Source organism: Marmota monax, unplaced genomic scaffold (genome assembly GCF_021218885.2).
Source record: "Marmota monax isolate L192 unplaced genomic scaffold, Marmota_monax_Labrador192_F-V1.1 WCK01_AAM20220418_F8-fsc00003, whole genome shotgun sequence".
Taxonomy (NCBI): domain Eukaryota; kingdom Metazoa; phylum Chordata; class Mammalia; order Rodentia; family Sciuridae; genus Marmota; species Marmota monax.
In genome coordinates, this window is record NW_026694084.1 from 15,652,501 (window position 1) to 15,668,430 (window position 15,930).

General features: G+C 30.7%; 1 protein-coding gene across 2 annotated transcripts in view; it reads left to right on the plus strand.

The window, feature by feature from the left end:
- The window catches only part of Emc2 (ER membrane protein complex subunit 2), a 71,662-nt gene that overhangs the window by 31,187 nt on the left and 24,545 nt on the right, over window positions 1-15,930 (plus strand). The window contains exons 8-11 of one of the 2 annotated variants that reach the window (XM_046464769.2): window positions 79-160; window positions 1,140-1,250; window positions 3,259-3,363; window positions 11,639-12,044. In XM_046464769.2, the coding sequence (XP_046320725.1) occupies window positions 79-160; window positions 1,140-1,250; window positions 3,259-3,363; window positions 11,639-11,725 (385 nt within the window). In that variant the 3' untranslated portion in view covers window positions 11,726-12,044. Of the gene's footprint in view, window positions 1-78; window positions 161-1,139; window positions 1,251-3,258; window positions 3,364-11,638; window positions 12,045-15,930 lie in introns of those variants that run through there. The other variant, XM_058585679.1, reaches the window with a different exon arrangement.

Consider the following 15,930-nt stretch of genomic DNA (forward strand, 5'->3'; position numbering starts at 1 on the left):
TTTGAAATTATTTAAAGGCATACCTAAGATAAAATTTGTGATTTTTCAAAAGTAATTTCTCCTCTTGATATTCTTCAGCTATGCAAAAGCAGCCTTTTGTTTAGAGGAGCTTATGATGACTAATCCACACAACCACTTATACTGTCAGCAGTATGCTGAAGTAAGTGTTTTTAGAAACAACAAATTTCTGTGATTTTATTTTTCTTGCTCTTGTGTATTGTTATGGTACTAAGAGTATTTTTTTTTCATTGAGGTGAATATGTAAATATTTAAACCATCTGATGAGTATTGAGTGGGGGAATAAGAAATTCTGAATTTTTACTATTACAGTGGAAATGCTGGACTTTCAACTAAAACGGTGAATTCTTTGTGTTTTATATAGTATATTAAACTATTTTCTTTCCTAATATAAATTTATATGTCACAATTGTCACCATTTAATTGGTTTGAAATTTACAGTGATTATGGTTTTTAAATTCATATTTTTTGGAAATTCATATTAAGGCCAGTGTTTTGGGATGAAGGAAGTATTTAATCTGTCTGTGGTTAAAAATGGTGTATAGGGGTTAGGGTTGTGGTTCAGTGGTAGAGCAGTTGCCTAGCATGTGAGGCACTGGGCTCGATTCTCAACACCGCATAAAAATAAATGAAGGTATTGTGTCTATCTACAACTAAAAAAGAAAAGTGGAAAAAAAGAATATCAGTATAATTTTATGCTATCAGGTTAGAGGACTTCATTATTAAGGAACGCAAAAGGATCATTATTTTCTTAATTATTAGAGTACAAATGTAAAAGGGCAACTCAATATCCAGGTCTAGATTTGTAATGGTAGTAACAGAAAATATACTGATGTGTAGCACTTGCAAGGCAATATACAAGCAGAAATTTTTCTGAGCTTTTTTATTGTGCCAGCAGTTTTAGAAACTACTCAGTGATCTTAATGTTCATAGAATAGAATAGCTTTTTAGGGGAAGTTATGTTAGATTAGATTTAACAACCGTAAGGTGAATTCTTTTAACATCTTGCATTTGTTTACATAATATCTGTTTCGATTACTTAATGCCTATGGTATGATGAAGCATGCTATATTTTAAAGTAGTAAAATAAACAAGTTTCAGCACACTGCAATTTTTAACAGGTTAAATATACCCAGGGTGGACTTGAAAACCTCGAACTTTCAAGAAAATATTTTGCACAGGCATTGAAACTGAACAACAGAAATATGAGAGCTTTATTTGGGCTTTACATGGTGAGTTGAGGTGCATGCTTAATGTTATTTTGCAAAATCTGTCTTTTAAACTCCATTTAACAATCCTCTTTAACCATTCCTTGTTTTTTTTTTTTGTTGTTGTTGTATTAATAACAGTAGGTTGTAAGGCAGTTTTATATTTGAATGTTAAGTTATCCTAGCTATTTGACATTTCCGTATAAAATATCTTTTATATCAGAATTGATATCTACTCTTACACAGTTAAATAGTAATATATAACAAAGTATATTATATATATTTTAATTGTTTTGATATTCTTGGTTTTGTGCCCAACATTATTTTATTTGTTACCTAAGTTTAGTTGTGTGAGATGTTTTTAAACTACGCTAATAAAAAACATTAGAAAATAGAATCTCTAATATGTCAAATTAATTATTTTTATGGCATAGAAAAAAGTTTAGAAATTGTTGGGAGTATGTAGTTATCTATGCTTTATGCCAAATGAAGAGCTTAGAAAAGCCATTTAATAAGAGCTATGAAAATAAAAGAATTTGCTGAGCTTCATATATAAAATGAACACCTCTGCAATCAAAGAGACTAAGAAAATAAACTTTAATAGGTCAGTTCTTTGAAATTTTGTTTTATTTTACTCTTTCTATGAATTTTCTAATAAGTATCTTCTTGTTATAGCTCAGTAAAAAAAAGACTTGATTTAAAAAGTGATGGGAAGAAATATAAATAATTTTTAGAAAGGAATGACAAAATATGGCTAGAATATTGTTCAAAGGAATTTTTTAAAAATTCCAAATTTCAAGTGGTTAGAGATATAGTTAACAGTAACATATGTTACTAAATAAATACTTATTTTGAAAATTGTGTGACAATACGTCATTATTAATAATACATTTACATTGAAATTTATGCACCAGGCATCGTGTTTGCATTTTTTTTTTTTTTGTTTTAAATCCTTAAATCTTCATTTGAAGTATTTGAATAGATATTTCTGTCATTTCATAGATGGTAAAACTGATATACAGGCTTAATTAATTTACCCAAATATGTACACAGAGCCCCCAAGTGTTTAAGCTGGGATTTCAGTTCAGGCATTTTAATCCAGTCTTTTAACCACTGCATTTACAAAAATTCATATCCAACAAGTGATGAGACACAGAAATTTTGTTATTAACATACAGATACATCATTGACAGTGGAGGTTAACCTATAACACCCACTTAGGTATAAAAGAAAGGCTTAACCTTTTTATGAATCACTGGGTGACAGATCCTTTTAAGAATAAGATATATTTAAGAACAAAACAGAATTTATACCTTACTCTTCCCCAGAAATACAACATACATTTAAAAATTAGGATATGATTTGAGGGATTTATAGATTCTTCATGGGTCCAGATTAAGAATTTCTTATTTAAATACGTTTTTAAAAAGGAGAAGGTATAACAAATTGTAGTTATTAATTCTGTAGAACAAAACTTAAAAGCTCTTTAGCGAAAAGAGAAATAGGTTAGTTAAAAGGATGTTCTTTCAGAAGTCTTCTATTGAAGTTGTTTTTGTCAAGTCAGATCACTCCTATTGGACTGAATTTTTTTCACTTGTTAGTATAGTATAAATTATTTTTGAGATTTCTATTAATACTCAGTGCTTCTGACATTGGAAAGCTGATTCTATTAAGTAACAAGAATATGCATTACTAAAATTCTAATGAGAAAGTACTTTTTGGTTTACAGAAGTATGTTTCCATGGCTTCTTTATTTAAGTGATAGGGGCTTTTACCTTTCAGATTTGTGGTAGATATACAATTAAATAACTTCAGGTATTATTTAAAATACCCTTTTGTCTTCATTACTTTGGATTATGCTGTATTTTAAAATGTTTTCATTTTTCAACACCAATTTCATTCAACTTTATTTTTTAAAGTTTTTGATAGTTTTAAAATTTTTTTGTTATCAATTCACTGCAACTGTTACCCTTACATGTTTTTGATTGGCTAGAATAAAAGAAATTTTGCTTTTGATGTTTCTTTTTTTTAGTCTGCAAGTCATATCGCTTCTAATCCAAAAGCAAGTGCAAAAATGAAAAAGGACAACATGAAATATGCTAGTTGGGCAGCTAGCCAAATAAACAGAGCTTATCAGGTTAGTATTAATAATTTTGTTTTTATGTAGATCAGTTAATGTATTTCATAGTGATTTTTGTCTCTTCAAACTTTGGTAAATGTGAAGTAATTTTAAAACTTCATGTAAGATAAATAGCATGATCCATTTCAAAAGCATATTTGGTATGTGAGTGTATTATTAATCAGAGGTATCCCAAGAAATAAAGAAGGAAGGGAAAACCTAAAAATAAATGAACCAAACTATTAAAGTTTCTGCAGTCTGCTTACACTTTAAATCTTATATTAAAACTTCTCCATTCATTTCTTAGTTCTCTGAAGTTCATCTCTAAGAGATTTTTCAGGAAATATTTTTCAAGGAAAATTTGCTCATGGGAAAAAATATTTTTTCACATCTTCCATTGTTTATAACTAGCAGCCTTTATATTTAAAGGATATTTGACTGTTTATGTACTCTTGGCTTACATTTACTTTAATTATGTATCTTAATCATGTAGTTTCATTGTTATTTAGGATAAAATTTTGCTGTCAAGAAGCCTAATGCCATCCTGAGTTTCTCTCATAAGTGATTTAGACTTTTATCTGGTACTCAAAAGAATTTGCTCTTTTTCTTTAAAATCTAACAATCTCACTATGATATATATTGTTGGTTATTCTTGTATAAGTTTTCCTAAGTACACAAGACAGTTATTTAATATGTAGATTCAGTAATTTTTTTTGAGAAAAGATACTTTTAGAATTACAGTTATAGATTTTTTTCCACTTGCTTTAGTTTTTTTTTTTTTTCAGGGCTCCAATTATAAGTATATTGGATTTCCTTTCCTTACCTCCTATTCATTTTCTCTCAGATTTTTTCTGTCATTTTTTGTATTTTATTCTTTTTCTCTTCATAATAATTTTTTATACAGTTTCATTTTTTTTTCTTGTTTTTCACTTATAATAAGACAGTTTTACTGGGCTGTTAGGAGGAAACATGGAATGTGGGGAGTGGAAGATAGGATAGGGTAGCTTTCCCAACTTGACTATTCTACGGCTTCCTCCTTTTCGTTACGGACAACTTAATTAAGACCTTTCTGTATATCCAGTGCTTGTCAGAACTAACATAGAATATTTACTTCATGGTAGTTCTCTGTTCTACCCTAAAAAATTCTAAAGATCTTGGATTCTGAAATATTACTCTCAACTTTAAATGTTATATAGTGCTGTGCCAGTTTTTTTTTTATTAATATTTTATTTTTTAGTTTTCGGCGGGCACAACATCTTTGTTTGTATGTGGTGCTGAGGATCGAACCCGGGCCGCAGGCATGCCAAGTGAGCATGCTACTGCTTGAGCCTCATCCCCAGCCCTGTTTTGTTTTTTTGATAGGTGCCTCTGGGCATTACTCCCTTCTTATGTTCCTTATCTGAACAGTCTTCCTCTTAGCATCTGAACAGTCTTCCTCTTAGTATATGTTTTCTGCTTCAGTTTTTTCTCCTAGTATGAGGTTTTTAAATTTGGCTTCAGTTATTCCTCCTGGTATGAGGTTTTGTGCTTCTGTAAGAGAGTGTTGGCTGACTATTTGAGAGATTTTGAGGCCTTAGATGTAAACTTAATTTCTCATTTGCACAGTTTATTACACTTGCTTTTGATTTGGAGCTTGTGAAGACTTTCCAAGTTTTGTAGACCATTTATAATTCATCAACTTAGGTTTCCTTGTTGAAGGGATTAATGCTTGCTCATGATTTTATTTTTGGTTTCTTAAAAAGAATAAGTGGGTTGTTCTGTTACTTTGTGTTGCTCCTGTTGCAGACTTGTTGATCTTTTATAGGTCTTTCTGCTATTGGTGACAAAATCACATTCTAGGGTTTTAGAAAGAAGATGTAATGTGGGCTTGTTTTCTTCTGTGTTGGTTTTGTTTTTGGTGCTGTTTGATTCTTTATTTTCATATTCCTGGTTGGAGAAGATAGGAGAGATTTAATTTAAAAGTTTACTGTCATCTTAATCATGGCATTTAAAATCACCTTTGTGTAGTTGTATGTTGCAGAGAATGTTAGTGTTTTGTAAGTCAAAATATTTATAGATACCAGCTAGATTGTGCTTCTTAAAAACACAGTTTGAGATATCTCAGATCTGTAATGATAGGGTTACACAATAAGTAGGCCTGCTGTGTGTGTTTGTGTGAATGATTGATTTAAAAATAAGACTTGTATAATACAAAACTAATAGCATGCACACTTCATCATTGTTTTAACTTATCTTTGAGAAATAACTAACTACTAGGTTCTTTTTTTGACATAACTATATTTTTTAAATCCATTTTTATTAAATTGTAACATAGAAAAAAGAACACAAGTCATAAATATGCATCTAGGCACATAAATATAAACATCACCTCCTGATAGGTCCTTGCAATATCTACTTTTCAAGAGTACTGACTTATAACTTTATAATTTATGGCATCATACAGTTGTATTCATTTTCTCCTGATCTATTTCACTCACTATTAGGTTTATGAGATTTACCCTTGTATATGACTATAGTTTATTCATTTTTATTATACTGTAGTATATTGAATGAATATATTACAATATATCTACTCAATTGTTGATGAGCAGTTGGATTATTTTCTGTTTGAGACTGTTTTGAATAGCGCTGCACTGAATTTTTTGTTTGGTCAACATTAACATAAATTTCTGATGCATATACACTTTTCAGTGAAAATTTTGGGTCATAGAGTATGTGTATATTGAACTGTAGTAGATGTAGACAGTTTTACAAGTTAGTTGATTTACTCCTACAAGTAACTTGAAGAATTCTCATCACTTATATCTTCACTAACACTTGGTTCTGTTAGTCTTTGTTATTATATCTGTTCTGGTATGTGTATGGTGGTATTTCGTTTATTTTATTTTGCATCTTCCAGTGAGAATTCTGTCGTGTTTATTGGCCATTTGGATATCCTCTTTTATAAAGTCTTATCTTTTTCTTATTGGTTTGTATGACTTTTTCTTTCTTTTTTTTTTTTTTTGGTTTTCTGATTATGAGCCCTTTTCTGGTTATGTATGTAGCAAATACCTCTCTTTTCGTACTCTCCTTCTCAAATGAGTTTGACAAATAGAAGTTCTAAAGTTAAATGTGATCAAATTTATCAGTGATATCCTTCATGGATATATCATGGTTTGTACTTTTTATTTTTTGTTAATAAATTTTTTGCTACTCAATGGTCAAAAGAGTCTTGTGTGTCTTCAGGAATTCTAGTTTTTTACTTTCATATGTAAATCCATAGTTTACTTGGAAAAGATTTTTATTTACGATATGACATAGCAGCCATTTCATCCCATGTGGATATCCATTGTTTTCTGTCCTTCTCTGTATTCTACTATGAATCCCATTCCATGGAACTAGTTCCGTGTATTAAAGAAGACACAGATGGTAGATCTGTATTGTCTGGGTTCAAAATTTAGCTCTGATATTTATTAACTATGCAACATTGGATAAATTGCATAATATCTCTGGACCTGGATTTTCTTTTAAAAGTATTCTGAGCAGTAGAATAAAGGAAAGGGAACAGGGGGAAGGAAATGGGAAGTAATGGGGGTTGAATTGGATCAGTGATATATTATGCTTGTATAATTATGTCAAAATGAACCCATATATTATATATAACTACAATGCACTAATTTAAAAAATGAAAGTATTCTGAGGAGTTAAGCTTTATTACATTATGAATTACATTGGAATTACATTACCAAATTACATTATGAATCATTTCAAATTCACGTTCTTATGCCTATTCTGATCATTGCAATTAAAATAATAATTAAAAATAACAAACATTTATAGAGGCTGTATTATGAATTACATATTTTTCCTATTTTACAGGGCTTTTTATTTTTTTTTTACATTGCTGAGGATTGAACTCAGGTCCTCCTGCTTGCTAAGCAAGCATTCTAACACTGAGCTATATCCCCAGCCCACCTGTTTTACAAATGAGGAAATTAAAGCACAGAAAGATTAAATAATGCTCCCAAAGTGACATACCTGGTTAATGACAGTTGTTTTCAAACGCAGAAAGGCAAACTCCAGAGTTGATATTCTTAAGGGTAATAATATACTGCCTCTATAAGATGTGTCAGGTATAAATGTATCTGAAGATGTTAATGTAGTTTCTAATTCTTTCCTCAGTTCTATTTTCTTGTGAACAATTGACATTCTACCTGTGCTTATTTCTCTCTTCATTTAGGATATACAGCTCTCAATAGTATAAAATTACTATAATTACTATAACTCAAGAACTCTTTTCAGTGATGGAAAGCCTGGTTGATCAAGTCTCTAGACAAACACACCCTTCCTGCTTTATGAGATGTGTTTGTTTATAGAACCAAATCCTGTTTTTAGTTCCATTTGCCCGCCCTCCTTCTCTCCTTGTACACTCTCTCATTATGTTGTAAGATCCATTTTCTTTTCATAAAGTCTTATAAATTCTGAGTGTTCTTTGGAAAAGCTATGAAAGCACTACTGGTGCTCCTCAGGCATTGAGTATTACACCATAAACTCCATAGTTACTCAGAGATATCTTAGACTTCTTACTGAAGGTGTGATTTGTCTTTTCTTCATTCTATAGGAAAGACAAGGCATGGAAATTTTCTTGTCAATTTCTCAATTCATTTTGAATATCACCGTAGGAAGATAACACACCTCTCAGTTGGGTCCTGTCAGGTTTCTGTATAGCAATGTATAATACTCCTGAATTAGGAATGACCTCTCATACAAAATTTATTTTTATTTCAACACCAGAAAAGGAACAGGTTTTAAAATCTTTTGGTGTTTTTGAAGCTTTCATATTCTATACTTTCTCTAGGAAGTTTCTCCGTATTCTTTCTGTAAACCAAATTCTTAAATATTTGTATCCATTAACTTTTGCATACTTAGTGATTTAAAATACCTTATTTGCTTATGATTCTGTAGGTAGGCAGTTTGGTGTGAGATCTGAGTAATCGTGGTAGTTTTGGCTGAGTTCATTCATATTTCTGCTAGTATGCAGAAATATCACTTAAATAGAAAATATCACTTAAATAGCTGACAGTTGACTCCATCAGCTGGAGATGCTGGATCTTTTCTCTCATTTGGCAGGCTAACTTGGGCTTATTCACATGATAGTTTCAGGATTCCAAGAGGAGCTAATAGGCAAACTACAATATGCACAGGCTTAAAAAGCCTCTAATTGTATCATATTTTGCTAGTATTTCATTGGATAAAACAACTCACTTGGTTAACCCAGATTCAAGGGACACAAGTTCTATAAATCTTTAAGTCACATCCTTTTGTTTTAGTTTATTTTGCCTTTTTATCCACTTTGTTACAATAGAATTATGTACACTGCACACATTTAAAGTGTTTTGTGAAGATACACCGCATTTTCATCACCCCCAAAAGTTTCCATCTATCACTTTGTAGTCAGTCCTCCCCACCCACACATAGCAGGCAAGCAGTCATTTGATATTTATCACCCCAAATTAATTTTGCCTGCACCAAAACTTTATGTAAATGAGATCATAGGTTATGGGCTCTCTAGTGTCTGGCTTCTTTCACTCAGCATGTTTCTGAGATTCATCCATCTGCCATTCTGTTCTATTTATCCTATTACTTTGTCAGCCCATACTATTTTCCACAAATTGTGTGAGCTAATTTTTGTTCAGTGTGTCCCAGTTGTTAAAATGGACAAATCATTGATTTCTGGTTTTGATATGCAAGATTATTTGATTGTTTTATTGTTTTTTTGATGAGTTTTCTTATAGATCCTAAAAAGAAGTATGAAAGAAGAGTTTACTTAATTACATATAACTGTATGAAAAGAAAAACACAAAATTTGTGAATAATGTGGAAAAGTACATCCTCCAGAGATTGACATTTTTGTGATTAGGTAAATTCTGGGATCTGTTTGAGAACTTTGTGACTCTCATCTAGGCATGTAAATTAGAATTAAGTATAAAATAAATATTCCTTATAGTAATGTTTTTCTAGATATTTATGAATGAAAGAAAATGAATTTTTAAAGATGATTTTTCTTCATCTCCACTGAATAATGAAATAATATAGCTACTGCTTGCTTTTCAGTTAAATAATTGGTTTAGCATGTTCAATAGAAGCAAGCACATTCGATTAATGCTCATGAAAAACTTTAACGTGAACCTATTAACAATTCTCCAGATAAATGCTCTTTGGTATACTGTTAAATGCACCTATGTTATCTGTGATTCAGGGGTGATTCTGTTATTATCCTTGGGAAACAGAAAATTAAATCATGATTTGAAGAAAAAAATGTAATTCCAGCATAATCAGTTAAATTGCTATGTAATTCTGGGATAGACAGAATAATTACATGTCAGGCAAAATTTGAAGTGATAGATTTATATTCCCAATTTTGTTTTTGTTTGTTCTGACACAATTTAGGTTGGTTTATTGTAAATTGCAGTGTTGTCAGTAGTGTTTGACACCATCTTAGATGATGTTTTAAAATTACTAATTAAAAAAAAATCACACTTTCTATTATATTTGTTAGGTACAAATCAAGAAAAATACTATAGCTTAAAATTCATATTAGAACATTAGCTTTCTACAATTTTTATATTTTTACTTTGCTGCTTTAAATTAAGAGTCAATGTTACCACGTGGTATCCTATTTTTGTACCCCTCCCCCAACCCATCAAAGCTTCTCTTCTCAGAATTAGACCTTTAAGTATCTGATTAGGACCATTCCTGTTTACATTGGGTAGGCAGTGGTAAAAGAAAAGACTTTCTGTTCTTTGTAGATCCTTGTGAAGGTGAATAATATAAGTAATAACCATGCCTCACATCCTTTATTTGCCAAGGGAAATGAAGAAAAAAAAATGTTTTAAATGTGGTGTTACTGTTGCCATATTTTATAATTACAACTTGTATTTTTAACATTTCAGTTCTTAGTGATACTTTAACTCAGGGAAAAATAAAAGTGATCTTGATTTTTATGAGCTTTTCTCTTTCCATAACATTTCCCTTAAAAAAAAACAAAAAGCAAAAAACAACTTTTTATTTACTCTATTAAATAAAGATTCAACTACAGAAGCTAATGTTTTAGGAACTAGGGGAGTTGTAATGTTATGGTGTAGCCAGAAGGGTCAGAGACAGGTTACCAATTTGTGAAGCCTATGCCTCTATAATGTTACCTGTACTTGATTATTTAATCTTTCTGAACAGGTCATGAGAAGTTTGCTTAGTTAATTATGAAAGAGAAGAAACACATCATAAATCAAGTACTAAGTACTTAAGATAGCATTGCTATTTGAAGGCAGGATCAGTCACTTTAAAATATGTTATCTAGATGCTAGATGTTACTAATACCACATTTTAATTAATACTTTGACCAAGGGAAAACAGATAATATAATTAAACTTTCCTCCATCCTCATAACACTTATTTATCAGTTAAATCTGTTGTGTTAAATCAGACTGATAAATGATGGAGATTGTCAGTCCAGTTAGAAAACTCATTTTGAAAACAGCATGGGGTATTCAACAGTGTTCAACCCCACAGATTATGCGTACTATATTGAATTTAAGATGCCATGAGTTTGCTTTTATATATAGATAGTACTTGATGTATTATTTTTGGTTTTCATTATAAAATACAACCCCAGTTTAGTTTTATAAAGTTAATTACAATTTCATAAACTAGAAGATGGATATTTAAAAATATGTTGCATCATTTTAATATGTTGTGTGGAGTGTTGACAGGCTTTTTGCTACAAAAACATATCATTAGTCAACTGATAAATCTGTAAACTTAAAATATATCCAACTTTGACTTTTTTGATTACTTGCAACTTGAAAATATTTAATAAAAAGTACTTTAATTTACATTATATCTTTGTTTGAAACTGTAAGAATCTATTTAGAGGTAAGATAAGTGGAAATTATTATTGTGTGCCTTAATAAATATGTTAAACTTCTAAAATTTATGCTTGTTATTTTATGCATGTTTGGGGTCTGAATATGAGATAGTTTTAAAATCAAATCTATGATGTTATCATACTACTTAAAACCAACCAAGTATGGAGTGAAACCTTTGTACACCTCAACTGAGGATGAAACCTTAATAAAAAGGTTCTTAAACCTTAACTTTTGTTCTTATGAAGATGTTTGATTCCATGCTAGTGAAAAAATAGTTAATGTAAAGTTTCATTAGCAATATGAAGGTGATGTTGTGATTTTTTTTTTTTTTTTTAACCTGCGATTGAAATTGAGCCTAATAGAGCTTTCTTTTGTTGTTGTTTAATTAGTTTGCAGGCCGAAGTAAGAAGGAAACCAAATACTCTCTAAAGGCAGTTGAAGACATGCTGGAAACATTGCAGATCACCCAGTCTTAAGGCTTCAAAAACTCTTTGACATTAGATTTCACAACTGCACAGTTGAAATTATTGACCTGTGACTTATTTAACTAAATGCCCAGTGCTATTTATATTCTAATTTTCTGTGAAGAAGGCAGTTCTAAAGAATGTGTTTATATAAGCCTAAAAATGCCTTTTACTACTAAGCAGGGAGATGGGGGAAATCCATGGAAGAAAGAAATAAGACCTATTGATTGTACATCGGTCTTTTCATATCACATATATAACTGCTTTTAATCCACAATCTGATGTAGAAATAACCTTGTTAAATAAACCATGATGATTTGTTAAACTTGCATATGAAGATCCTAGCTTCTTTTTTGTTGTAATCATATTATTGTCGAGCTCAATTTCTAGTTAACTCCTCACTGATGATTGGAAATACACAGCATACCTAACTTACAGAAGCAAATTATTTTAACTTTGTTTATAGTATTAGGTTGATTTTGCTTTGCATTCCTTTGGGATGTTTAAATTACTTTGTCTGCTATGTTCTGAAATCTTGCTTTTAAAGTATGTGATTCTCCAAAGTTCTGCAATATCTGTGAAATTTTTGTTTTGATGTAGATATTTCTACTTATAAAATGCCTTAAGGTTAGTCTGTGCTGTAACACTTCAATTTAGCCTTTTAACAAATTATATTTATTAAAATATAACTGTAAATTATATAAAGGTATATTTAAGTACCATAGAGAATAGGGGTTAAAGAGGTTGCAGTGGTTGAGTTCCCTTCAGTTTTGGCAAGTGATAAAATTTAAACTATCTTTAGAAATAGAATTATTACAATTCTCATATTCTATTAACTTCCTAGTTATAATTACATTTTCTTATTTTCATGAAAAACAATCTTTATCCTGTCTTTAACAGTATTTTACATGTTTCAATGGAAAAGAAAGGACTTTGAAAGTTGAACATTTTATTTAGACACAAATCAGTTTTTAAAACAGGTAGTGGCTCATGAGGACAAATATTTATTGTTAGTATTAGTTTGTAATTTATGTATGTATATTTAAATTAAACTCATTTTTGCTAACAATGTACAAGTCTTTCAAACTTGTCATTGCTGGATTTGGGCAAGTAGGGACTGTGGGGAATTTTAATAACCTGTAAGTCTTTAGGAAGAAAACTATTGCCAATATCCACTTCTTTTAACTTTTGAATGATTCTTACTATTAGTAAATCACTCTTCATATTTAGTCTAATATTCCATGTTACAGTCTTTTTCATCTTATTCTGTAGTGAGTAATAAGCAGCTGATTAAATATCTTATGTGAAATAATTTCTCCCGTATGCAGAAAATTCTTCCCTACTAATCTTTGTTTTCACAGAGATGTACTCTTTGTGTACACGAAACTGGTAAATGTATTTTCACCGTGATCAACAATTTCAAATTTACATTTTCTATAAAGAAACTAGTGCCTGCTCATTGTCCTGCTACCTTTTCTCCTTCTGACCACCCATCATCACTAGATTAGTATTTACTTTACCAATTGTTATTTGTGTAATAGTTAATTTCTTGCCTTCTATAGCTGTCAGTCTTAGCTTTACTTCATTTTTACTCATAAAAAATAAAGTTATTTTTTAGATAACTTCTTGCCAAGAGTTTTTACTTATTAAGTACTTTGTCAATGGTAATATTTATAAACTTCAACCTAAATGTACTGATAATCCCATCGTGGCAGACAATACTCAACATATTCCTATTACTTCTATTTCTTTTCATTGACAATACCATTTTGCCTGGATAGTGCCAAAGATCCTTCTCCTCAAAGAGATTATAATATCCCAGAGGATATATCTTAATTGATTTAATAGAGAAGTGGTAGTTTTCTTGTGGTCAGTGATTAGACCAAGGCAGAACTTTTTGCAGTGAAGGAAATTGTATTCATGCCATCTGCTGTGGTAGCTACTAGCCATTAGTGGCTTTTGAGCACTAGAAATGCTCCTGGACTCTTAGTGCAACTGTGATATTCAGTTTCTAATTTTTAAAATTTGAATAGTCACATTACTTTTGACTATCTTACTGGACAAATCTCAGGTGTGGGATGCAACAGTTCAGCTAATGAAATGCATAGAAGCCTTCTGGGAGGGCTCTCCTTTCAAATGAAGAAGTCAGAACTTTGTGCCTCTTTCTCCTTCTGACTGACTGCCAGTAAGAAAATTGTAACAACCATTTTACAACCGTGAAATGGCAAATGTGAGAATTGAAAGTTACATTTGAAAGGTTTAGCTCATAGATTAGGGAGAACCTGGCTCCCTGATGACATTGTTGAACACCTGAGCAATTGCCAACCTGTGCACTTTTTTATTTGAGAGAAAATAACTCCTGGTTGTTTAAGACACTGTGTTTGGGGTTCCACATTTTTTTAACTGTATATGTTTCTAATACATCCACCATTCAATTTTTTTTTAACACACAAAGCTCTTATTTTAGACATATCAGGAATGCTGTTTCAGAATATAATCATTTAAAGCAAGCAGATAGTTATTTAAATTACCTATTTAAAATATTTTATTATAAATAGTCATTATGAGAACTATTACAAAATACTTAGAACTGTTTTCAACCTCTTTGACTTTGAATCTCTGTTGTGCCCTTATCTTTGTCCCCACTCTTTTGGCAGGTAAAAACCTCTGTTATGAGCTGAATTGTGTTCCTACAAAATTTGTAGTCTTTCCTTATATAATAAAGTCTTTCTTGACTCTTCATCCAGAATATTAAGGTCAGGCTTCTCTGTCACGTGCCCTTTTTGTGTGTGTGTGCCTACTAGTAATTTGTTTATAATGTTACATTTTGGAATACTTTAGGACTTAACAAGAAGTTGCAAAAATGTTAGAGATTCTTCTATATGATTAGTACAGCTTTTCCCTTTTATAATATCTTATATAACGATAGTACATTGTCAAACTGGGAAATTGACATTGCAGCAATACTACTAACTCAGGTACAGAGCTTATTGAGATTTTACAATTTTTACATGCTTTTTTTTCTGTTTATGAACTATTCTCATGTGTAGATTCATGTTACAATCAGGACATAGAACTCTTCATCTCTACAAACTAATTCTAAATGGTTATGCCCTCATCTAACCCTAATGCTTCATAACTATAATTTTGTCACTTGAATAATGTTATATAAATGGAACCTTATAAAGTATGTAACCTTTTAAGACTTTTTTCATCCATCATATTACCCTTTTAAATCCTCAGTGTTATTTGTCAGCAGTTTGTTCCTTTTTATCACTAATTAATATTCCATTTTACCAATGTACCACAATCTCTTAATCCAGTTACCATGGAAGGACATTTGAGTTATTTCCAATTTTTGCTTATTGCAAATAAAGTTTCTGTGAAGATTTGTTTACTGAGTCTTGGATGAACATGAAATTTTCATTTCTGTAGGATCAGTAAATACTTGAAATATGATTGGGTTGTATGGTAAACGCATAATTACCTTTATTAGAAACTGCCAAATATTTAAGAATAAATAACAGCAATTTTACATTATCTCTTTCAGAAATACAGGAAAAGGGGATACCTCCCACCTGACTAGTTGAAACCAACATTATTCTGATATCAAAATAAGAAAATAAGGAAAAGTGATTATAAGAAAAGAGAAGTAGAGACCAGTGCTTTCATGAAATAGACACAAAATATCAGCAGGTCGAATTTATGAAAGACAGGAATTCAGGTCTGATTAAATACTAGAAATTGGATGTATTTCATCACATTAGGAAGAAAATCAGAAAAATACAGAATAAACATTTTGCAAAACAATACCCATTTATGATTCAAAACCAAACCTCAGAAACAAAAGAAAACATCTTCAGCTTAGTAAATAGCATCTGCAATTTTTTTTTAATGATAAAAAACTGAATGCATTCTCCCTAAGACTGGGAATAAGGGAAGGGCATGTGTTGTCATTGCTTCTGTTCTACTTCTATTCAACGTGGCACTTTACCTTTTAACCAGTTAAGTAGCCTAAGGAAATGAAAAACATACAGATTGAAAAATAAAATGTCCTTATTTGCAGATAATATTATCTACATGGGAAGTCTCAAGAAATCTCCAAGAATGTACTGTAATAAGTAGATTTAATAAAATCATAGAATACAAGATTAATACCCCAAACTTAATTTCTGTGTGCTAGCAATGTACAGAAAATTTTATAATCACTCAAAAAA